We start from the raw sequence: 25,349 nt of genomic DNA, 5'->3' as shown, positions 1-25,349 counted from the left end.
TCCGCACTATTTGGAGACTAGAACTTCAGCGGCTGCTATGCTAACCGGGGATTGTAGAACTGTCCCTTAATAGTGCAGCGATCTGGCAAAAATTTTCTGTCCAAATTTCATTTTTTTTTTGATACACCGAAAAGATAATATGTAATCTTTCTCACCAGTTATTATTGTTAGTCAGTTATTTCCATGCAGGTAGTCTGAATCTATGGATTTCGCTAATAATTATAATAACATTTATCATTCGCATACCCTATCAATCACATAAACAAACAGCGATTGGCATTCACCTGGTCGGGTTTATTTCGGCTCAGATTATGTAGCCCTGCCCCCTTTCCCCTGGCAGGGGCATCACGAACACTAAGCACGCATTGAAAAATCAACTTATGATTCATTCAGAAATCAACTTAATCAACTTAAAATCTGTTCCAAAATGTTCAAAAACCACAAGGATGCGTTTCAAAATCACAATAATAATCGATAGACCGACATGCGCTGGATTCTAGGCGCTTTGTGGAAGAAGGGTTTTTTTTTTTTTCCAAGGATATGAATTTGGCAACTCCTGAAATTGCCGCCTGGGGCAGATGCCCCGGTTTGCCCCCCACCCCCTAGATCCGGGCCTGTCTGCTGCTACAGTCTCCTTTCTTGCAGTAAAAAGTCTCTCAGTGTTACAGTCACCAGAATAGCAATTCATCACTTAAATTTCCGAGGAAGACCTCCATCCCTTCCATCAGGAATAAAAGCACCATATCTGCTATATATGTTTTCTCAAGTAACCTCATAATCTTACAGGTATTGGCTGATGACGTCAGCATGCCATCACTGCCATTCTCAAAGCACACGACGATTCAAGAAAGGAGTGTTAACTTTCCGAAACGACTGCCGCACATTGGTTTAAATCCCTTACAATGAAGTGGGCGTAATTTTTTTCATGTCAGCCGTAATAATGGCCTCACGTGTAGTCGTTCAGGACTGGTGGGAGTACACTATTCGAGGAATAAAGAGGGCAGCAGTGATATCGAACGCACGCGGGCATACTAACGACGAACGAGTGATTGCCATTGTTCCCTTTCCACGAACTTTAAATGAGTTTCACAATACTTTGCGTAGACAATGGATGCAGATAACAATCGAGCACGGTCACTCCTTTATTAAACCTTATGTAGTGTTGTTGTGAGAGTTCTATTTCCGTTCTAAATGAGCATATGCGGTATTGCAGCTTCAGTGCAGGTTATTTGCTCTCTTTTTTTTTTGTATTGTTGTCATGGGGGGAAAGAGGGGAGACACATATCTGGAAATTTTACCGGCCACAAAGCATGCCATTGTTTTCAAGGATTGCCCATTTCTGCAATGAATAAACCATTTACATAGTAGTATTACATACTATGGTTTCATTTCTTGTTGATTTATTATTGAAAACGTAATTCATTTATTTTCCTAGTGCGACTAGGTCCGTCCATATCTAATTCTTCATGGAATTAGTGAAGGGATTTTTTTCCTCTTGTTCACCGTAGATATCTGGAGTTGAATTGTAATCTCAATGACTGGGAAACGTCACATGCTTTATGCTCTGCAAGAGGAAAACAGAAAATAACAGTTTTTCTCTATCTACGATGATGTGCTATCCCACAAAAACATGTAATAACAAGGTTGCTAGGTCTCGACAAAATACTAGACATTTGAAAAGTTGTGCAAGTATTTCGAAATACATGAGACTGTAAAGACGTGCAAATTATGGGACCTTAAAAACGTATTCTTTCCCTGAATAAACGATTAGTGAGTAATAACTGCAAGACAGAACGCGTTGGATTGCAAAAAATTCAGTAGTTTCAGTCGCGGGTAAGGCTGCGCTTCGTTGGTGGGGCACTGAGAAATGGCAATTGGTCAGTAAGAGAAATGCTTGTAAAACACTTGTATGACTCGTGTGGGAATGTAAGATCATCGAATGTGATGAACGTATCAGATTGGAATAACTAAACACATCGAGCACTGAAAGCTGTAGGAATCCCGTAGACGGATCATTTGTGCACAATACTCCAGAAGTGTAGCTAGCTGTGTTCAGAAAGCGCACAAGGTATTCAGCGATTCTACAGCCAGTTGTGGGAAACAGTGATACAGAAACCTCAAAATTCTCATTAACAAACCCAACGAAATGTTGTCAGCAGGGAACGAGTTAAGATATTAGTGATCAAATAAAGGAATATTAACTATGAACCACAATTTAAAAATTGTGGTTCATGTAATATTCTTCACCGAGAGTCGCCTGAAACCAGCCAATGATGAGCAATCAGACGAAGTGAAAATGGCAAAATAGTATGTCTCAAAGTGCACAGCATCAGCGTGTGAGTGGTTGGTTGGTTGTTTGGGGGAAGAGACCAAACAGCGAGGTTATCCATCTCATAGGACTAGGGAATGATGGGGAAGGAAGTCGGCCGTGCCCTTTCAAAAGAACCATCCCGGCATTTGCCTGGAGCGATTTAGGGAAATCACGGAAAACCTAAATCAGGAGAGCCGGACGCGAGTCCGTCCTTCCGAATGCGAGTCCAGTTTGCTAGCCACTGAACCACCTCGCTCGGTGTGTGAGTGGTACCAAAGGGGGCAAAATGATTGACCAACAGGAAATAAGTTTAACATGCCGTGATATTTTAGCTCCTACGGCGCATAATGCTGCAACGCAACCACTGGGTGGAAGCAAGCCGGCTCGTGTACAGAGGAAATTCGTTTGTTTGGACGGAATAGAACTGTAATCATCCGGATTATGGAATCTCTGGATAATCCAAAAATTCCGGTACTTTAATCTGAAGTCCACTTGGCTAGGATAATTAGATTTTGAATTCATTTACAAAATTTTGCTCAGCCACAGTATGCTGTGAAAGGTTTCCACCAGTTACTGACATCCGCCGTATTTTGTATCAGCCTTCACACCTTTGAAAGCAGTCCTGTTTGTTGTTAAGTTGGGTCCACCATTAGAAAACTTCTTGTTTAAAGTTACCAGTTTTTCCTACAGTCTTGGGCCTGAAGTCAGTATAGCACTTTCCCTCTCTGCAGTAAGCCATATAGAAAGTGCGTCACTTGGCAACTCATTCTTCGCTTTTTTTGATTTGACATCCGCCTCTCTAATCCGCCTTTTGTCATCATTTAGAAACAAACCAGCAAACCACAGATTCTTTATAGAGTCGATCTCTCGTGCAAAATACAGCTTCAAACGTCTGGTCTTTGTTACTTACCGACAATCGCGGAACCCGGGGCGCCGTACCCAGGACCATTTCCTGGTTGACTAATTTCAGCTTCCAGGGGCAACAAAAATTTGATTTTCAGTATTTCGCGTAATTACTTGCCAGATTAAAGTATTTTTAAAAAGGTTCAAATGGCTCTGAGCACTATGGGACTTAACAACTGAGGTCATCAGTCCCCTGGAACTTGGAACTACTTAAACCTAACTAACCTAAAGAAATCACACACACTCATGCCCGAGGCAGACTGAAGCGCCTAGAACCGCTCGGCCACTCCGGCCGGCAAAGTATTTTAAATGCTGTCATAATCTACTTATTAAGTGGTGTAATATTACGTTAAAACTCTGACATGAGAAGACAAGTTTTACAGTTGTAAAACTGTAATTTGTATCGAGGCAACGCTGACGGCGCGCTAATGCCAGGACTTAATTCATCCAGTATCTGAGAATGAGAGCACTTAGCCACTTCCAACGAACTTTACACATAATTTCAAAAATTTTCTAAACTATCTCTCACTGACACCCCCAGAAACCGATGAACAGAAAAAAAGTTTATCGCTCACTACATTTCGACTGCTCGTGCAGTAAAACGGCAGTATTATGCGTGCTACTCTATCCGCGACACAGTTTGCACACAGTATCCACATATACCACTGGGTGTGCCTGCACAATGATCCGATTTTACAGCTCATAGTTCAGGAGACATGACATTATAAAAATTTAGATAGTGAAAAACTAGGTTTTGCGTAAAATGGAGCGCACATTACGCAGACTATGTTTATCCAGTGTCTCATAATAAGAGCACTTAGTGACTTACAACAAACTTTAAGCACAACGTCAAACGTTCCCTTAACTTTTTCTAGTTACAGCATACATAATGTCAAATATTTAACACAATAACTGATTTGCAAATCAGACTTTTCAAGCTGTTTCTAGACAGGAATTCGATTCTTCAAATAAATGGGGGTTTACCACGTACTTTAGAAATGAGTTAGTGTGTTAAAAATTTGACTTTAACTGTACAAGCGAGAGAAAATATAGGTAACGTTTCCTTGTTGCAAATCGCTAAGTGCTCTCATTACGAACACTGAGTGAAATATAGTCTGGTTAACGCGAGCTCCATTTTAGGCAAAAACTAGTTTTTCGCGCATCTCAATATTTATGACATCATCTCTCCTGTACTATGTGTCATACAATGTAACCTAACCTAACCTAATTTTGAAGGTACATTCAGTGATATATGTTGTTAGATGACCAATGGATTGTCATCCCACAGAGAGTCAAATGAGACGTCAAAAGGACAGTACATTTGTTAACTGACATCTTTATTCCAGCCCTTAGCCGTAGTATGTCAGGAACAGTTTGGTGAAGGCGTCCAGTTGCCTCTCGTGCGAAACAATAGACGTCCGGCATTGTTGACAGCAAAAAGAGCAGGACCGAGCTTGGTGTTACTCGGACGCCCCTGTCAGTGATGTCTCCGTCTGCCTTATTTTATTACTAGGCATCTTCCACAATAATTTCCTTCTATCCCAAACTTACAAGCCAAAATGAATCAGTTACCCTTAATACTAGCCTCTTCTTCTGCTTTTATACTCTGGGTATCCAATCCACTGGAATCTGAATGACAGCTGTGCTTTGTCTCCTACGAAACAAAACAGTATGGTATGCCAGTAGTCAACGTTGTCTCTTTCCGGTAGTGATTCTCCTGATATAAATTTTGTATGTTGCAATAATGTTTCCAGGGAGACTCGTCCCTCCTGCTGGTTCAGAAGCATGTTTATAGACGGCATTAATCCCATCCCTAGAGTTTGATTTAAGACGGTTAGATCTGCAGCAGGCAGCACTTCCATGGGTTCCTCTGACCAATACAAATTTGGCTGCGAAGTATTCAGGCAAGTTATCGCTGAAACTGTAGTGGACAGATGGAAAGTAGGCCCCCTTGTCTCGCATACTGTTCCATGTAATGACCAACAACTCCTGTTTAAATCTAGCCTCATTGCTGACGTGAGTTTTCCATGCTTCAAACAACACACCATTACTACCATCTTGTCAAAGGTAGAGTACAACCATGGCACTTCAAACTGCTGAAAGTACAGCTCCAGCTCGACCACGTCTTTATTGCATTCTCTTCCCTCCATTTGTCCCATTAGCAATTTCACTGCACAGTAATCCCACCTCTCTCTTATTACCATACATGAACAGATTGTGATTTCCCTTCGGAATCATTTTTGTAACTGCTTCCTCCATTTCCACATATCTTCCCTTGTATTTTGCAATTAATATTAGTCACTGTGTTTTTACTCTTACAAATTTCTTCAATATTCCCCACTTGACAAGATACACATGAACTATGCAGCACTTGTAAAATGCTCATTTCCCTGCTACTGCTATAATTATGGAAATGTAAACTTTCATTTCATCAATTCTCACTGATACTGTGGCTGCCTTGAAATAAAAAGGTAAGTTTTTGTATTTAGGTTCTAAAACCAATCCCATCTCCCACAATATTTCCCTCTGCACTTTCCTCATAATCTCTAAATACAACTCTGGTGACAACAAGTTTAGCCCTAGCCAACCTCTCACAGCCTACTGCATAGGCTCCTACACTTCTGTTACTTTCCCTCATGCTTCCCAAACTCTATCTTCTACACACTGCAACCATTCTGTCATTACTACTTCCCTATCTATGACTTCTACTTTGGTTTGTAGTTCCCTGATAATCTGATTAAATGTCTGTTCTGCAGTTCTGGTACACCACATTACTTCTCCAGTTAGTAGTTGTAGCAGTTGTGTGTCATTCAGCATGCCTTTCTCTAAACTCACAATCTGCTTAGTGTGACAATCACTCACAGCTTTGTTCCCTATAGCCCAGATTAACCTCTTCTACGGTGTTGTTCACCGTTTGAATGTCTTCCTCATCAGCAGTGCAAAATATTGTTTTCATAAGCCAACCTCCAGCAGCAGTCCAACCCCTCTCCCTTCATGTATGTGGAATAACTCCCAATACCTGTATCATCTCACTCCTTAACTTCTCATACACTCAGTGTCCTCCCCCATGTACCCTGACACTTCCCTTGAGTATCCTGTGCCTTTCTGTTCCCTGGCGGAATTTGTTGAAAGCTTCTTCCAATCTTCTCACCTCGTTTTGCATCTCCCAAGCGTTGAATAACACCTCTATCACCCACCAATGTCTATTAATCACTACTTCTTCCTGCTTGGTGAGTGGCGCTCCCCGTTCTAGGGCTGGTTCTGTAACATTTCCACCCCGACGAAGATCACTAGTCCTGCTATGAACTGCATCATCTTGCCTTCTCTGTACCTCACCTATGGGCAGGAATACCTATTACTTTCTTCCCCCTTAAATTCGCTGCTGCTCCGCAGTTACTTACACTATTTAAACTAAATCTATACCTAATCTTAAAAAATGTTAAATGAGTATCTCCTAGGTCTTAAACCATTTGGGTTCCTCATTACCACTTCATTCATAATATCTTGTTTATCTTCTGATACCTTTCTCCTCACTCTCCCTTTCCAGTTGGCATCTTCTATCCCTGGACCTTGAAAAGGTTTCAACCATCCTAAATGACAGTTGTCATTCTCGTCAACAACTGAATTCTGACATTTAGTGGCAACATAGTCTCTACCACTTGGTCTGGCCCCTGGTACTTTGCAAAAAGTTTGTGTCTTTCTCTTCAGCATATACGTAGTCGATAGCATCACACACTGACCAACCTTATACTGTGGCATTGTAGCCGTGTGGCCCACTACTTCTTCCTGTTTCTCCAGTGCTTGTGTATTTGCCCTCTGTACTCTAATCCAGATTTCCTTAATCTCTGACAAATCCCTTAACAGACTCTCCACTCTCCTCTTTCTTCATTTTCAATGTGTCAAATGATGATGGCATTTTATGACCATATACTATTTCATATGGTGATAATCCTGTATTCGTATGCTGTTTTGAGTTGTAGGCAGAGACAACGTACTTCAAAAAATCATCCCAGTTGGTGTGATGTGAGTCAATGACATATCCAGGCATCTTCCCGATTGTCCTATGTACTCTTTCAGTTCTTCCATTGGCTTGTGGATTGAGAGGACTCATCCTTAACTTCCTCATGTTCAGTAACTTATACAAATCCTGGAATAGATCTGACATGAAGTTCATTCCCTGGTTTGTTATTATAGTTTCAGTCACTCCAAACTTCAGTATCCAATTATTCACGAGTGCTTGTGACAAAGTTGCTGCCTCCTGGTTTGGCATCATGACTATTTCTGTGCACCTAAATAAAATGATCTATGATTGTTAGTCATGCTTATTCCCTGCAGATGTTTTACTGAATGGACCTAAAACATCAATCCTCAGGAATTTGAATGGTACCAATGCTTCAGGTAACCTCTGCAAGCAAATACTGATTTATGTTTGTCTGCCTATTCCTAACCAATACCTTTCTGCTACTCTTCTGTGGTAGATCTGTGACCTCCATGTCCTGCTAATTTGCAGTCATGAGCTTCTTGTAGCACTCTATTCCTTAGCTTCACTGGTAACACTACCTGCAGTCCGAACTAGGTTTCTCTGCATAGCAACCCATCTTGCATACAAAATTATGACTGCTAAATATACCGCTCACATTTGTCATCCTGTTCCTGTGCAACTTGCCATTCCTTATGCTAATCACCCCCAGTAAGTAATACTGCTACTTTTTTACTTAAGCCATCCACATTTCCATGCTTCTGCCCTGGTTTATGCATGACTTTGAAATCAAATTCACTTAGTCTTACTGCCCATCGTGTCAACTTACTACAAGGATTCTTTAACCCCAACAACTATTTTAGTGCTGTATGAGCTACTACTGCTATTCCACATGATCTATTACTACTATGCTTCATTATCTGTTTTTACTCTAAACTTTTTACTGTACAGATAACATTTCAAATATGGGATTCCATAAATAAGGCTTAACAGTTTTTTTCTACAATGTGGAATAACTTCTTTCTGCAGAATTTAGTTGTCTTGTTAACTAAGCCACTAGATGTTCTACACCTTCTACCTCTAGTGACAACATGCAGCCAAGTGCATGGTTTGACGTATCACATGATAAAACAAATTCTATGTTAAAGTCCAGAAATACCAACATTGGACTAGATCATTTTATTTAGATGCACAGAAATAGTCATGATGCCAAACCAGGAGGCAGCAACTTTGTCACAAGCACTCGTGAATAATTGGATACTGAAGTTTGGAGTGACTGAAACTATAATAACAAACCAGGGAATGAACTTCATGTCAGATCTATTCCAGGATTTGTATAAGTTACTGAACATGAGGAAGTTAAGGATGAGTCCTCTCAATCCACAAGCCAATGGAAGAACTGAAAGAGTACATAGGACAATCGGGAAGATGCTTGGATATGTCATTGACTCACATCACACCAACTGGGATGTTTTTTTGTTCTTTTCACTCCTCAAAAGCATACCGGCACTTTTCTGGTCACACAAATTTAGTACCATTTTTTAACACTTGTGCCAATGGTCTGGCAATATCCACAAATCCTTTTACGAACTAGTGGTAATAGTTTGTGACTCCCAAGAATGACTGCAACTGATTGTGGTACTGGAAATTCACATACAGCTCTAATTAATCTTGGATTATCTTGGATTAATTTTCTGTACTCAGTGTTAACTTCACTGATTTTAACCTTGGAAATACTTCCCTTAATAGCTGCACCTGCTGTCCCGTATCACTCCCATAAATGATTAAGTCATCAAGATACTCTGAGCATTGCCGTGGTTTTGAACCTCTGCTAAAGGAAACTCCCCATCACACCCCTCTGATAAATAGCCTGTCAGACAATGAACACAGATCAAACACGGAACAGGAAGAAAGTGTACTGCATTGTGAAAAAAGAAGCAAAATCAAAATAGTGCACAGTCCAAGCTCAATATGTGCAACATTGAGTGAACTGAAAGAAATACGGTTTTGTGGTTGTGTGAGCACAGTGTTGGACTGTGAAGAGGGAGATCTGTGTTCAAAGGGCCCTTCAGATGTATGTACCTCCTATTTTCTACACTGACTCTTTCTTTCCATTTTGGAAGTTTTGACTCTTGAATTCCTTTGTTGTAACATAGTTCACACCTGTTTATTTCTTGTTTTCCATTTCTGTGAGAGGTCTATGCAGTATCTCACCCACTCTCACTATTGATCACATTTACTTGTGATGGTAACACATTATTGCTACATAACTCTCATATTGCTTAACCAATGTATGGTATCACAATTGCCAAGCTACGGAAGAAGAACAGTCATGTCAGTGGCTGGACAGTAAGTTCATAATTTTGTGAAAAAAAAAACTGGGCCCAGAGAGAGATTTGAAAATGTATTTTCTGCTTTGCAGTCCAACACCATGACTGCATAACCACAATGCCGTGATTCTTGCAGTTCACTTGATTTTACACATGTTGAGCTTGGACTGCTCACTGTTTCAATTTTGCTTTTTTCTACACAGTTCAGTACACTTTCTTCTTGTTTTCATGCTTGATTTGTGTTCAGTTTTTGACATGCTATTCATGGGCCATTTTTCCACTAAATCTGAGGGAGATGCAATGCGGAGTTTCCCTTGGTAGTACTCCATCCAACAATCTGTGAAATATTGCAGGTGTACCTCTTAATCTGAATGGTATTTTTCTGCATTGGTAGTGTTCCCAGGGTGCTAAAAATGATGTTTTATACTGATCGCGCAGTGCAACCTCTATCTGGTGACAACCACTCTTCAAATCCATTGTTGAAAAGTATTTGCATTGCCGTAAATGATCTAAGGTTTCTGTGATGTTTGGCAAAGGGTAGGTGTCTGTTATAGTTATTGCATTTAGATGTCTTTAAATTATGACAGTACCTATATTTTCATGTTCTGGCTGTTACTGCTCCCCATGCACTATTACTTTCGTCAATAATTCCATCTTTCAGTTGTTGATTGAGAAATTCCCCCAAAATTAACTGTAAGTATCTAAGTATTCTGTATGGTTTGTGGTAGACTGGTGATTCATTTTCTGTTGGTATGTGGTCTGTGTAATATGTGTAGCTGGTAATGGTGCTTTTGGAAAAAATAAGTTCTTAAATTCCAAAAGTAATTTCCCATCTACTTCCTATTACTTCGCTCTAGGTGCTTCATTTTTCCTCATAATGCATTTTTAATGGCATCTGGCAATTGTCTATAGCCGATGACCCTAATGCTATGTTCTTCTTCCTCCATGCCTCCATGATATCCATTAGCGATTACCAACCCCTTTATTTATCCTATGTCCTCTGCACTAAATTTATCTATAGAAACAGGTGCCACCTTTTCACCATTTATTTCTTGTATTCGTACAGTACCTCTTTTAACTAAGCAATTCATCTAATCTAATACTTCATTCTATTCTAATGGTTCCACCACACACAAAAATCCTAGTGGCAAGCTAGACCCAACACTGGCTAATAGTGATTTCCCAGTACCCTTGGGTACACAATCATGTGAATCGAGACTTAGTGTGATTATTTCCACTTTACAAGTTCCCCTTGCAACATTGTTGCACTGGCAATAGCTTCACCTAACTGAAAATGTTTTCCATCAAGTTCCACTCGATGCCGCCAAAAATTGATTATGGCACAATGCTGATATAAGAAATCTAATTCTAGAATCATATCATAGCCCTCACTCACAAGTCACACAATCTCTGTACATTGTTCAAATTGAACCATATCCAGGCAAAAGTCTATGTCCACTGATCCTATTGGTTTGACATCTTTAGCACCCACTCCACACAATCTGTACCGTGGTGGATCCTGTTGCTTTCGTTTCACCAGATCACTACTGGTGACTGACACATGTGCCCATGTCCAATAATATCCAGCAACTGTTTTTTCGTACTATTCCTCTTATCATACAATCCACCTCTGCACATGACTTTGTAGCATCCAATCTTACTGAGAATGACAGTAGGTGGATCTGGGGTTCCCACTGATATTTAATACCTTATTATTCCTCAGTTCTCTACTTATAAAACTATTAATTCCTCTTACTTTATTCACATCCTACTGCCTCCTCACATGCCCCGTTAGTCCACATCTGAAACATTATATACGTGCACAAATCTGTTGGACCCCCTGTCCAAGCACATCTTGACATTTCCACGTGCAACCATCTTAAAAAAGCATCAAGCACCATCTGCTCAGCTTCTTGCAAAATAACTTCATTGACTGCAGCAGCCTGTCCTAATTCATAGGTACATCCATTAATTTCTCTTAACTTATTTGCAAATTTCTTCACAGTTTCCATATTTCTCTTACTTATTAGCCCTAATTGTGCTCTATAGTGTCTGACACTAGTTTGTTTTGTATATCTCTAAATTAACCCTTTTTTAAACTCTTCAAATGTTGTGGCTCTCTTAAGAGCTTCTGCGTACCATATACAAGTTTTAGCTTCCCCTCTTAGTCTCCTTGTCAGGCAAACCTTCCATCTCAGCCAGTTTTCCAAGGTCTCCCACATAGGCCTGTACTTTCTTGGTTCCCCTACCAGAAAAATTAAACTTCTGACAGACTACTCTTCACCCCATTGTGGCAATCATGAGTCTACCAACCCATGCAGCTCTCCATTGTTATCCATTGTTGATTGTGCTACCCTTTCTAACAATATGCATACTGCTTCCATCTCTCATAAACATTGCATTTCTGGTTCTGTCAGAGCTTTGTTCTTGACAGTACTCATTTTGAGAACTGACACTCACAAGAGAAGAAAACAAAATACATTACCTTGATTATTACGTCTAATCACAAGCTATCTTGGCTCCTGTCATTGCCTAGCCATATGCCCCCAATGATTAAATGTAGAACATTTTACTGGAACTGATTCTGTACATGGAGCTGAGTGGCCATCAAAGTTACACTGTGCACAGCTAACAGGCACTAACCAATCATGACTTCCATTACATCCAAAAGTAGGCAAATCCACTGGTTCTCTACTCATCAATATGACTGATGCTGTCATCTTAATAGGGAAGGGAGGGTGTGAAACTGTTCATCCCAAAAATTCCAATTATTCCCAGAGATCTTTACCTCACCTTCTAGAAATAGCAGTTTCCCCTGCGAGCTGTGTTTTTGCTTACTATAAATAAGGCACAGGTGTGCAGCTGCACAAATTCATTTGGCAGCTGCAGGACCGAAGACATAACTGTGCAAATGATTAGTTACCTCATCGATCCACTACTCTCCAATTTGATGGGCATTTTTATCCATTTTCTGGCCTCTCATATCTTCCCAACAGCCTGGAAGCCAGTACTCATAAAGCCATCACCCAAGAAGGAATCTGCCAAACAACTCTCAGATTACAACTCCATTTGCAGTCCACTGGCATTACATGAGGTTTTAGACTACATAGCTCACAAATATCTTATTAATTACTTATGAATATAATAGAGGGAAACATTCCACATGGGAAAAATATATCTAAAAACAAAGTTGATGTGACTTACCAAACAAAAGCGCTGGCAGGTCGACAGATACACAAACATATACACAAAATTCAAGCTTTCGCAACTAACAGTTGCTTCTTCAGGAAAGAGGGAAGGAGAGAGAAAGACGAAAGGATGTGGGTTTTAAGGGAGAGGGCAAGGAGTCATTCCAATCCCGGGAGCGGAAAGACTTACCTTAAGGGGAAAAAAGGACACGTATACACTCGCACACACACACATATCCATCCGCACATACACAGACACAAGCAGACATTTGTAAAGGCAAACTCTTTGCCTTGCCTGTCAGACAAGAGACAACTATTTTATACTTTTTCGATTTCAGGAATGCTTTTGACTCTGTTGACATTCTACTTGTGAAACTCTTAAAAGTAATTTTTTCTTCAAATGCTGTACAATAGCCCCATTACTATCTTCACAAGCTGCCAACAGCATGTAATGATGAAAATAAAAGGTTCATAATGGAGCAGTGTAGTACCAGGGGTCCCACAATGATCAGTACTGGGCCCATTATCTTACTCATTACACAATGAAGTGCCAATTATTCTGTTATTCTCTCCTGTCTCAAATATAACTTATATGCTGATGACCTTCAGTTATACTTAAGTGCAAGTTCAACAAACCTATGCAGAACACTCCAGTATGTTTATGCTGATTTACTATCTTTATCAGAGTGGGTGCTCAATTTAGGTTTGAAACTTAGCTCATCTAAAATGCAAGCAATCTTTATCCACGAAAGATCATTACTCATCATTTCAGGGAACTCATGACCTGTAACCCATAACAAATTTAATAATCAGTGATCAATAATGATAATCAGACCAGTCAGTGATTGTCAGTAGTCATTGATGATGATCAGTGTTCAATGACAATCATTGGATTGTTCAAAGATGTGGCAGTGATCCAAGATCTTCTCTCATCATTGTCTTCTGCATTCCATTTAGCTTGATATGTCTTCCTTTTATTCTCCAAGCAACAAAACATGATGCACTAGGAAGGAATTATCCAAAGGGAATGGACGCTGATCTTATACTTAAGAAAACGAGTTTTACGAATTGAGCATGTTAGTAACATGCTGGTCTACTTCTAGCCATTTTGCAAGCATTTATTCAGCTTGGCATTGATTGACAGAGTTGTAGGGTGTCATCCTGTGGAATATAATGCCAAATCCTCTCCAATTGGCACGTTAGATAGTCAAAATCTGGTGATGGTTCGAGGGCCCTGCCCACAATGCTCCAAATGTTCTACGCTGTGCAGAGATCCAGTGACCTTGCTGGTAAGGTAGAGTTTGGCAAGCATGAAGACAAGCAGTAGAAACTCTTGCCTTGTTGGGCCATATGGGTTAAAGGGTTACAGGTTATGGCTTAGTTTTATAGGTTGTGGGTTATTAGTTATATAGTGCCAGTAAGCATGCTGCACGTATTTTTATAAGATACAGATAATTTAGATGTGGAAATATTGAATATAGATCCTTATAGTGCTTGCAAAGTGCATGAAATCTTATCGTGGGTTGTGAGTGTTATTAGTTAAACAGTGCCAATAAACAATTTGGATGTATTTTAATAAGTATAACAGAAAATTTAGATGTTGAAATATTTAATATAAAGCCTCAATGTACTTGCAGTGTGTTTAAAATCATAAATATTTCTAGAAACAATATAATGCTATTTTGACTGATTTTTATAGTGGCCTGTAATTGTTGTTGTTGTTGTTGTTGTTGTTGTTGTTGTGGTCTTCAGTCCTGAGACTTGTTTGATGCAGCTCTCCATGCTACTCCATCTTGTGCAAGCTTCTTCATCTCCCAGTACCTACTGCAACCTACATCCTTCTGAATCTGCTTAGTGTAGTCATCTCTTGTTTTCCCTCTACGATTTTTACCCTCCACGGTGCCCTCCAATACTAAATTGGTGATCCCTTGATGCCTCAGAACATGTCCTACGAACCGATCCCTTCTTCTGGTCACGTTGTGCCACAAACTTCTCTTCTCCCCAATCCTATTCAATACTTCCTCATTAGTTATGTGATCTACCCATCTGATCTTCAGCCTTCTTCTGTAGCTCCACATTTCGAAAGCTTCTTTTCTCTTCTTGTCCAAAATATTTATCGTCCATATTTCACTTCCATACATGGCTACACTCCATACAAATACTTTCAGAAATGACATCCTGACATTTCAATCTATACTCGGTGTTAATAAATTTCTCTTCTTCAGAAAAACTTTCCTAGCCTTTGCCAGTCTACATTTTATATCGTCTCTACTTCGACCATCATCAGTTATTTTGCTCCCCAAATAGCAAAACTCCTTTACTACTTTAAGTGTCTCATTTCCTAATCTAATTCCCTCAGCATCACCTGACTTAACTTGACTACATTCCATTATCCTCGTTTTGCTTTTGTTGATGTTCATCTTATATCCTCCTTTCAGGACACTATCCATTCTGTTCAACTGCTCTTCCAAGTCCTTTGCTGTCTCTGACAGAATTACGATGTCATTGGTGAACCTCAACATTTTTATTTCGTCTCCATGGATTTTAATACCTACTCTGAATTTATCTTTTATTTCCTTCACAGCTTGCTCAATATACAGATTGAATAACTTAGGGGAGCGACTACAACCCTGTCTCACTCCCTTCCCAACCACTGCTTCCCTTTCATGTCCCTCGACTCTTATAACTGCCATCTGGTTTCTGTACAAGTTGTAAATAGCCTTTAGCTCCCTGTATTTTACCCCTGCTATCTTCAGAATTTGAAAGAGAGTATTCCAATCAACATTGTCAAAAGCTTTCTCGAAGTCTACAAATGCTAGAAATGTAGGTTTGCCCTTCCTTAATCTAGCTACTAAGGTAACTCATAGGGACAGTATTGCCTCACATGTTCCAACATTTCTACGGAATCCAAACTGATCTTCCCCGAGGTCGGCTTCTACTAGTTTTTCCATTTGTCTGTAAAGAATTCACGTTATTTTTTTTTTTGCAGCTGTGACTTATTAAACTGATAGTTCGGTAATTTTCACATCTGTCAACACCTGCTTTCTTTGGGATTGGAATTATTATATTCTTTTTGAAGTCTGAGGGTATTTCGCCTGTCTCATACATGTTGCTCACCAGATGGTAGAGTTTTGTCAGGACTGGCTCTCCCAAGGCTGTCAGTAGTTCCAATGGAATGTTGTCTACTCCGGGGGGCCTTGTTCCGACTCAGGTCTTTCAGTGCTCTGTCAAACTCTTCACGCAGTATCGTATCTCCCATTTCATCTTCATCTACGTCCTCTTCCATTTTCGTAATATTGTCCTCAAGTACATTGCCCTTGTATAGATCCTTTATATACTCCTTCCACCTTTCTGCTTTCCCTTCTTTGCTTAGAACTGGGTTTCCATCTGAGCTCCTGATGTTCATACAAGTGGTTTTCTTATCTCCAAAGGTCTCTTTAATTTTCCTGTAGGCAGTATCTACCTTACCCCTAGTGAGATAAGCCTCTACATCCTTACATTTGTCCTCTAGCCATCCCTGCTTAGCCATTTTGCGCTTCCTGTCGATCTCATTTTTGAGACGTCTGTATTCCTTTTTGCCTGCTTCATTTACTGCATTTTTATATTTTCTCCTTTCATCAATTTAATTCAATATTTCTTCTGTTACCCAAGGGTTTCAACTAGCCCTCGTCTTTTTACCTATTTTATCCTCTGCTGTCTTCACTATTTCATCCCTCATAGCTACCCATTCTTCTTCTACTGTTTTTCCTTTCCCCATTCCTGTCAATTGTTCTCTTATGCTCTCCCTGGAACTCTGTACAACCTCTGGTTCTTTCAGTTTATCCAGGTCCCATCTCCTTAAGTTCCCTCCTTTTTCCAGCTTCTTCAGTTTTAATCTACAGTTCATAACCAATAGGTTGTGGTCAGAGTCCACATCTGTCCCTGGAAATGTCTTAGAATTTAAAACCTGGTTCCTAAATCTCTGTCTTACCATTATATAATCTATCTGAAACCTTTCAGTACCTCCAGGCTTCTTCCATGTATACAGCCTTCTTTTATGATTCTTGAACCAAGTGTTACCTGTGATTAAGTTGTGCTCTGTGCAAAATTCTACCAGGCGGCTTCCTCTTTCATTTCTTTGCCCCACTCCATATTCACCTACTATGTTTCCTTCTCTCCCTTTTCCTACTACTGAATTCCAGTCTCCCATGACTATTAAATTTTCGTCACCCTTCACTATCTGAATAATTTCTTTTATTTGATCAAACATTTCTTCAATTTCTTCGTCATCTGCCGAGCTAGTTGGCATATAAACTTGTACTACTGTAGTAGGTGTGGGCTTCGTATCTATCTTGGCCACAATAATGCGTTCACTATGCTGTTTGTAGTAGCTTACCTGCATTCCTATTTTCCTATTCATTATTAAACCTACTCCTGCATTACCCCTACTTGATTTTGTGTTTATAACCCTGTAGTCACCTGACCAAAAGTCTTGTTCCTCCTGCCACCGAATCTTCACTAATTCCCACTATATCTAACTTTAACCTATCCATTTCCCTTTTTAAATTTTCTAGCCTACCTGCCCGATTAAGGAATCTGACATTCCACGCTCCGATTCGTAGAACGCCAGTTTTCTTTCTCTTGATAACAACATCCTCTTGAGTAGTCCCCGCCCGGAGATCCGAATGGGGGACTATTTTACCTCCGGAATATTTTACCCAAGAGGACGTCATCATCATTTAATCATACAGTAAGGCCGCATGCCCTCGGGAAAAATTACGGCCTTAGTTTCCCCTTGCTTTCAGCCGTTCGCAGTACCAGCACAGCAAGGCCATTTTGGTTAGTGTTACAAGGCCAGATCAGTCAATCATCCAGACTGTTGCCCCTGCAACTACTGAAAAGGTTGCTGCCCCTCTTCAGGAACCACATGTTTGTCTGGCCTCTCAACAGATACCCCTCTGTTGTGGTTGTACCTATGGTACGGCTATCTGTATCACTGAGGCACGCAAGCCTCCCCACCAACGGCAAGGTCCATGGTTCATGGGGGGAGGGGTCTGTAATTCTGTGTGTGTGTGTGTGTGTGTGTGTGTGTGTGTGTGTTTAAATTTACTGCCCAATGCCATCTTTAATGTTTTTAAATATACAGCAAATTTCTCAAATTTCTTAGAATTTTAAATTTTCTTCTATATTGAAGATATCATCAAAAAAAGGGGTGTGGTTGTGATCTCACAATGATGACATCATACACAAGGGCATGTTCTCATGATGTCATCTCAAAGATTAATGACCTGCATCACACTATTTAAACAAAGTGAGCTAGAAGTTAAAGTGTAAAGAAAGTGCGTGAGAATCCCTATGTACTTCCCACTTATTTGGTGTGTGTTTATCCTGGTCAGGTGTAAGTGAGAGACTTAAGGCCCTATTCTGGTCAGGCTAAATAAGCAACAAATAAATAAATAAAGTTCAAGAGGGATATGAAAGATCCACCACAGTTTGACAGCCTTATTAGAAAGCTGGTATGAAAGCAAAGTAAGCATTACAGCAAATTTAAACACAACCAGAGCCTCGCCGTCAAACAAAAACTGAAAGAAATCAAAATTATCATAAGTCGAGCCATGAATAATGCATTTGAAACTAAAATTGTCTACCACATGACAGAAGATCTTGAAAGGATTAGATCTTATGATAAATAAGTAAATGGATCAAAGCCAACTGTCCAGACATTCTGGGACGATAGTGGCATCGAAATGGAGAATGTCAGTGAGAAGGCTGAAAAACTAAACATTTCTTTCCACAACTATTTCACTGATGAAGATGATATTGTGGTTCCTCATTTAAATCCTCACACAAACATCAAAATCACACAGGCCTATGTCAAAATAAATAACCATGGAATGAAAAATCAACTGAAATCATTTAACAGAGAAAGGCCACTGGACCTGATCGGACATAAATGTGATAGTACACTGATGCTGCAAAAGAATTGCACCTCATCTTACTTGAGTCTACTATAGGCTACTGCAGGAGCAAATAGTTCCTGGCCATTGGAAAAAGTGCAGGTCATTCCCACTTTCAAGAAGGGTCATCAAACAGACACATGAAACTATAGGCCTATGTCTCTTGATGTACGTCTGTTATAGAGTTTTGGAACAGGTTTCATGCTCACATATTATAACTTTTCCAGTGACCAAACATCTAGTACTGTGAATAAATAGGCAGGAATACTGTATCCATTCTTGTATGACTATACCAACGTGGAACAATCATTGGATCCACTCACATACATAAAAAACCAGGAGTATGCATACAGAGTGATTTAAACTGGAATGGCCACATGAAAGTAATCAAAGGTGCTGCAGATGTCAGCTGGAGATTCATTGGAAGAATCCTCAGAAAGTGTAGTCCATCCACAATGGCAGTAGCTTAAAAAATCTTCATTTGGCCAATAATTGTGTACTGCTCATCAGTCTGGTATATGTACCAGATGGGATTGGTAGGAGAAATAGAGAAGAAACATAGAAGAGCAGACTGTTTTGTTACAGGGTCATTTAGTAAGTGCGTCAACATCATGGAGATGCTCAGCCAACTCCAGTGGATGATAGCTGCAAGACAGGTGTTTTGCTTCATGGTGTAGTTTACTACTAAAACTCCAAGAGTGTACATTCCTAGAAGAGTCAATGCGTATATTGCTTCCTCCTATCTCCAAAGAAATTTTGAATGTCAAAGGAGAGGGATTAGAGCCCACACAGAGGCTTACCAACAATCATTCTTCCTGTCAGTCATTCATGACTACAAAGCAAAAGGGAGAAGTTACAGTAGTAAGCACAGTACCCTTTGCCACACACTTTAATGTAGATTGCAAAGTATAAATATAGATGTAGATTATTTCTTGCAGTACAATTCAATAGCACACACAAATGTGTCTATGACAGTGTTGCAAGTTGTTTTTGATGATAGGAACTATCTCACCCAGCAGACACAGACTGCAGTTGCAGTATTGGACTACTAGAAGCTCAGTTTCATTTGGATCACTGTCCCTGTCTGTTTAACACTTTCGCTGCGGCATCAGTGCAGGCGCGCAACTCTCCAGTGCGGCCCGGCAACGTGCAAGTACGGGCCGGTAACACTCCAAAACGGCAAGTCCCGCTCGTATCTGATGCTCCTAAGCACACCTGAGCTACAGGATGATGTCAAGACCTTGTAAGATCTGTAGGGTCATATTCTATGACACCTTAGATGCTTTACTTCAAATAAGCTTCGACTGTATTGTCGTCATGTTTTGAAGTCTGTTTGCTGTCTGACACCTATAGAGGTCACACAGGTGTCATTCAGATGTTCATTAGCTGCCATTACGAACAATATACATTCGATAACTGACCACACAAAACAAAAGTTTACACGATATGATGCTAGTTTAGACGCTGCAACTAGACTGAGTAATCAGACAGTGAGCGCGGACGCTTATAAGCATCAGCCGCACTGGCTCATGGCTTCTTGTGATGCTTATAAGCGTCAGCCGCAGCGAAAGTGTTAGTTCTTAATAATATTACTTTTCTTTTATTCTCGGAAGTGTTTTATTTTATTACCTTAACGCTTGTTTTTCATTTTCTCTGTAACAGACTTGAGGATTTTACTATAGCTGGTGGTAATGGAATTTCATCTTCTGACTGCAGCTTGTTCTCTGAATTGGGGAAGTAATTTTAATTGCAGGAGTTATCTGTCCCTTAACTTTACATCTAATTTCCTATTTACATCCCCATTATATAAATTTCTCTCCAGCATTTTCTCCACAATTTCTTCCTAAATTCCAAGGTAGAATTAGTATTCATGATTCAGTATAATTTAATTGTCAACATTTGACCATTATGGTCAGATGAATCAGACTATTGGTTTTACAGCTTAATCTCTGCAGACTATTTGATATTAAAACAAACTGTATATGAGGCCTCAGTTTTGATATATCATTTGATTTTTGCTGCAGTCTGTATGGTGACTGTGACATCAGCAGCACCTCAGAGATGTTCTTCCATAGCAGCAAATGACAAGAAATACACCACACGCTATGACAGCATCGATATTGACAGCATCCTGAAGAGCGACCGCCTGTTGAGGAGCTACATGGACTGCCTGATGGAACGTGGAGCCTGCACTCAAGAGGGCTGCCTCCTCAAAGGTAAGCTATTGTTAGTTTAGTTATTTGCATGTAACATGCATGCATTATATTCGTGACAGCATGATATGATGTGGAAAGCATCAGTGGGTTTCCAAATGTGTTACTGTTTCTCAATGAAAATTAGCCTACTTGAGACATGCATCCATTCCAAAAATTACCTATTGAGTAAAAATTGTTGTTGAACAGAAATGATTCAAGTTTGTTTTGAAAAATAATTTTCTGGTTCTGCCATTGCCTTTAATCAAAGTAATATGGTAAAATATTATGGCTACAAACTTCACTCCTTTCTACTCAAAATCAAGCTTAGCTTGTGGAGAGTCGTGGCCGTTTTCGTTCCTTGTCTTACATTCATGAATGAATGTGACTGTTATTTTTAAATTTTGATGTTTCCTTCACAACAGTTTCATAAGAAAGTAGATTTGCTGTGAGGCTATGTGTACCTAATGCTTCATGTCTTTGTGTAAAATCATTCTAGAAAATTATTCCCTATGACATTAATAAATGAATGTTTACCTCAGCTCAGTAAAGCCGATAGAAACACAAAAAACAACCGAAAATTTAAGTTCCTAGCTTTCGGAATAAATGTTCCTTCATCAGGGAGGAGAGAGGGGAAAGAAAGGGAAGAAGGGAAAGTGGATTTAGTTACTCACAACCCAGGTTATGAAGCAACAGGGAAAGGAAAACAGGGAAGGTAGCAAGGATGGAGGCATGGTTGTCAGAGGGAAGCCAAAGATATTCTACTGTAGGTACTGTGCCAGCTTCAAACCAAGGAGGATGCATAAGAAGTAAAGAGGTGTATAGTATAAAGATGTAGGATGAAAAGATGCAGGAATGGCTAAAGAGGAAAGGGGAAGAGGAGAAGACTGAAAAGTAAATGGGAGTGAGGTTGTTTAACGTGGGTTCAGTCCAGGGGGATGGCGGGATGAAAGGATGTGCTGGAGTGCAAGTTCCCATCTCCGCAGTTCAGAGGGACTGGTGTTGGGTGGGAGAAGCCAAATGGCACATACGGTGTAGCAGGTTCCTAGGTCCCTAGAATTATGCTGGAGGGCATGCTCCGCTACTGGGTATTGGACATCTCCTAGGCGGACAGTTCGTCTGTGTCGGTTCATGCGCTCAGCCAGTTTAGTTGTTGTCATACCAATGTAAAAGGCTGTGCAGTGCAGGCATATCAGCTGATAAATGACATGTGTAGTTTCACATGTGGCCCTGCCTTGAATTGTGTATGTTTTACCAGTAGTGGGGCTGGAGTAGGTGGTTGTGGGGGGATGCATGGGGCAGGTTTTGCAGCGGGGTCGGTTACAGGGGTAGGAACCGCTGGGTAGAGAAGGTAGCCTGGGAATATTGTAGGGTTTAACAAGGATGTTACGGAGGTTAGGGGGACGACGAAAGGCAACTCTGGGTGGTGTGGGGAGAATTTTGTCAAGGGATGATCTCACTTCAGGGGTTGACTTGAGAAAGTCATATCCCTGGCGGAGTAATTTATTGATGTATTCGAGGCCAGAATAATATTGGGTGACAAAGGGAGTGTTTCTGTGTGGTCTGAGGGTAGGAATATTGTTGTTGGACCGGGAGGAATGTATTGCTCGGGAGATCTGTTTGTGGACAAGGTCTGCAGGATAGTTGCGGGAGAGGAAAGACTTGTCAGGTTATTGGTGTATTTGTTGAGGGATTCGTCACTGGAGCAGATACGTTTGCCATGAATACCTAGGCTGCAGGGAAGGGAGCGTTTGATGTGGAATGGATGGCAGCTATCAAAGTGAAGGTACTGTTGTTTGTTGGTGGGTTTGATATGGACAGAGGTGTGGATGTGAGCTTCAACACGATGAAGATCAACATCCAGGAAGGTGGCTTGGGTTTTGGAGAAGGACCAGGTGAAATTCAGATTCGAAAAGGAGTTGAGGTTATGGAGGAAATTAAGGAGTGTTTCTTCACCATGAGTCCAGACCACAAAGATGTCATCTATAAACCTATACCAGGCCAGGGGAAGCAGCTGTTGGGTCTTCAGGAAAGCCTCCTCCATGCGGCCCATGAACAGGTTGGCATAGGACGGAGCCATCCTGGCTCCCATGGCAGTTCCCCTGATTTGTTTGTAGGTCTGGTCTTCAAAAGTGAAGTAATTATGGGTGAGGATGAAGTTGGTAAGTGTGATAAGGAACGAGGTTTTTGGAAGATCTTCGGATGGGCGTTGGGAGAGGTAGTGCTCAAGGGCAGAGAGACCATGGGTGTGTGGGATGTTTGTGTAAAGGGATGTAGCATCTATGGTGACAAGAAAGGTTTCAGGTGGGAGAGGAGTGGGAATGGATTTGAGGCGTTCTAGGAAGTGGTTTGTGTCCTTGATGTAGGATGGGAGTCTGCAGGTGATAGGTTGGAGGTGTTGGTCTACCAGAGCTGAGATACGTTCTGTTGGGGCTTTGAAGCCTGCTACAATGGGACGGCCAGGATGGTTCTCTTTGTGGATTTTGGGTAATAGGTAGAAGGTAGGGGTACGTGGCTCAGGTGGAGTGAGTAAGTCTATGGAAGCCGTTGTGAGGCCTTGTGAGGGACCTTGGATTTTTAGGATTTTCTGCAGCTCAGTCTGCATGGAGGGAATGGGATCCTGGGTAACAGCTTTGTAGGTTGAGGTGTCGGAGCGTTGACGCAGTCCTTCTGCCATATACTCCACATGGTCAAGTACCACAGTTGTGGAGCCTTTATCCACCAGAAGGATTACAATAGAGCGGTCTGTTTTCAGCTGCTTAATGGCACTGGATTCAGCTGGGGTGATGTTGGGGGTTGTTGGGATGTTCTTCAAGAAGGACTGGGAGGCAACACTGGATGTGAGGAATTCCTGAAATGTCTGCAAGGGATGGTTTTGGGGCAGGGGAGGAGGATCCCTTTGAGAAGGCAGTTAGAACTGTTCTAGACAAGGTTCAACACTGGGTCTAGTATTTGGGGGCTGTGTTTGGGTAGTGAAGTGATATTTCCAGTTAAGATTCCGGGTGAATGAGAGGAGATCTTTAACCAGGGCAGTGTGGTTGAATTTAGGTGTGGGGCTAAAGGTTAAGCCTTTTGATAGAACAGATGTCTCTGGAGGAGAGAGGGATCTGGATGAGAGATTTAGAACTGAATTGGGGTTGATGATATGTTGCATTTGACGGTGGTTATAGTTGAGATTTGGTCTGTGTGGGGTATGTGCTGGGATGGGGAGATTGAGTAAGGTGGCTAGGCTAGGTTTGTTGGCTATGAGGGGGGTTTGTTGACGGTTCTGTTGTGGTTGGTGTTTGTGAGGGATAGGGAGAGGGACCCCACTTCTTAGGTGTTGCACTAGCACTGTGGATAGTTTTTTCAGGTGGTGTGTGGCATGGGACTCAAGTTTGCGGCTGGCTTCTAGGATGATGTTCCTGAGTGTGTTCTCCAAGCAAGGGTTTGAAAGGTGGAGGACTTTGAAGAGAGATAGGAGCTGTTGGGAGTGGTGGTTACATGAAGTAGTGTAGAGATTCAGGACAAGTTGGGTAAGGGCTAAGGATTGAAGGTTCTGGAAGTACAGGAGAGATTGGTGGAGGGAGGAATTGCACCCAGACATGGGAACTTTTAAGGTAAGTCCTTTAGGGGTAATTCCAAAGGTTAAGCAGGAACGGAGGAAAAGTATGTGGGATTGCAGTTTGGCTACGGTAAATGCATGTTTCCGGAATGAATGTAAATAATGTGGTATAGGATTAGGGTACATAGTGGGTAACTGGTGGGTAGGGAAATTAAATAACTAAAGTTAAAATAGTAATCATAAGAAGGAATAAAACACGGAAGGAAGGGCGAGAAAGAAAGAAATTGTGTTAGTAATGTTAAATACCAAAGAAAGACCACCAAATAAGAAAAATACGGAAAAAGTTGACCAGACCAAGCAAGAATGTCCAGATCAGGGGAAAAAGAACACACGCTGCTCAAAAACAGAGATAGCGAGTAGCGAAAAAAAGATCGCGCGTGCCGCAAAAGAGATCGCGCGTGCGCAAAAAAGTTCGCGGGTGGCGCAGAAATGTTCCAAAAAATGTTTCCTGTGGCAGAGAAAGATAGGCAATGGCACAAAAATATCACCAGCAACACGTAATCGACGGAATTGGATGATACTGATAGGTGTGGAAGAGACTGCTGGCAGTGATTGTTGGCTGGAAAACAGCGAATAACGAACGTTAAAACTATGGAATGTTAAATAAATATATCAATAAATAGAAAAAGAGAAGTGGACTATAAACGGAACAAGACAATAGGAGGCAAATGAAAGTAGCACAGTTGGTGACGAATATATATATGGGTTTAGCGTTGTAGGGTTGCCGAATCCAATGATGCACGCTACACCACGTGTAATAAACACTATTTTTATTTCTCGTAAGCACACATATACAGTTGTTTACATTCTGAATTCTCGGTACACGTCCGTACACTTTCGCGCGCGACCACAGACTGGGGCAAAGAGCTTGCCAAAAACAAGGATATTACACGCGACTTGGTCGAT

The 25,349-nt window shown here is 40.9% G+C and overlaps 1 protein-coding gene across 1 annotated transcript in view; it reads left to right on the top strand.

Annotated features, from left to right (window-relative positions):
• LOC126272040 (ejaculatory bulb-specific protein 3-like) overlaps positions 1-25,349 on the top strand; it is a 68,790-nt gene that overhangs the window by 21,075 nt on the left and 22,366 nt on the right. Inside the window, exon 2 of the mRNA XM_049974554.1 lies at positions 20,672-20,863. Within this exon, the coding sequence (XP_049830511.1) occupies positions 20,672-20,863 (192 nt within the window). The remainder of the gene's footprint in view (positions 1-20,671; positions 20,864-25,349) is intronic.

The sequence above is a fragment of the Schistocerca gregaria genome, chromosome 5 (assembly GCF_023897955.1).
Source record: "Schistocerca gregaria isolate iqSchGreg1 chromosome 5, iqSchGreg1.2, whole genome shotgun sequence".
Lineage (NCBI taxonomy): Eukaryota > Metazoa > Arthropoda > Insecta > Orthoptera > Acrididae > Schistocerca > Schistocerca gregaria.
Note: the sequence above shows the minus strand (reverse complement) of the source record. Positions and strands in the feature narration are given on the sequence as shown.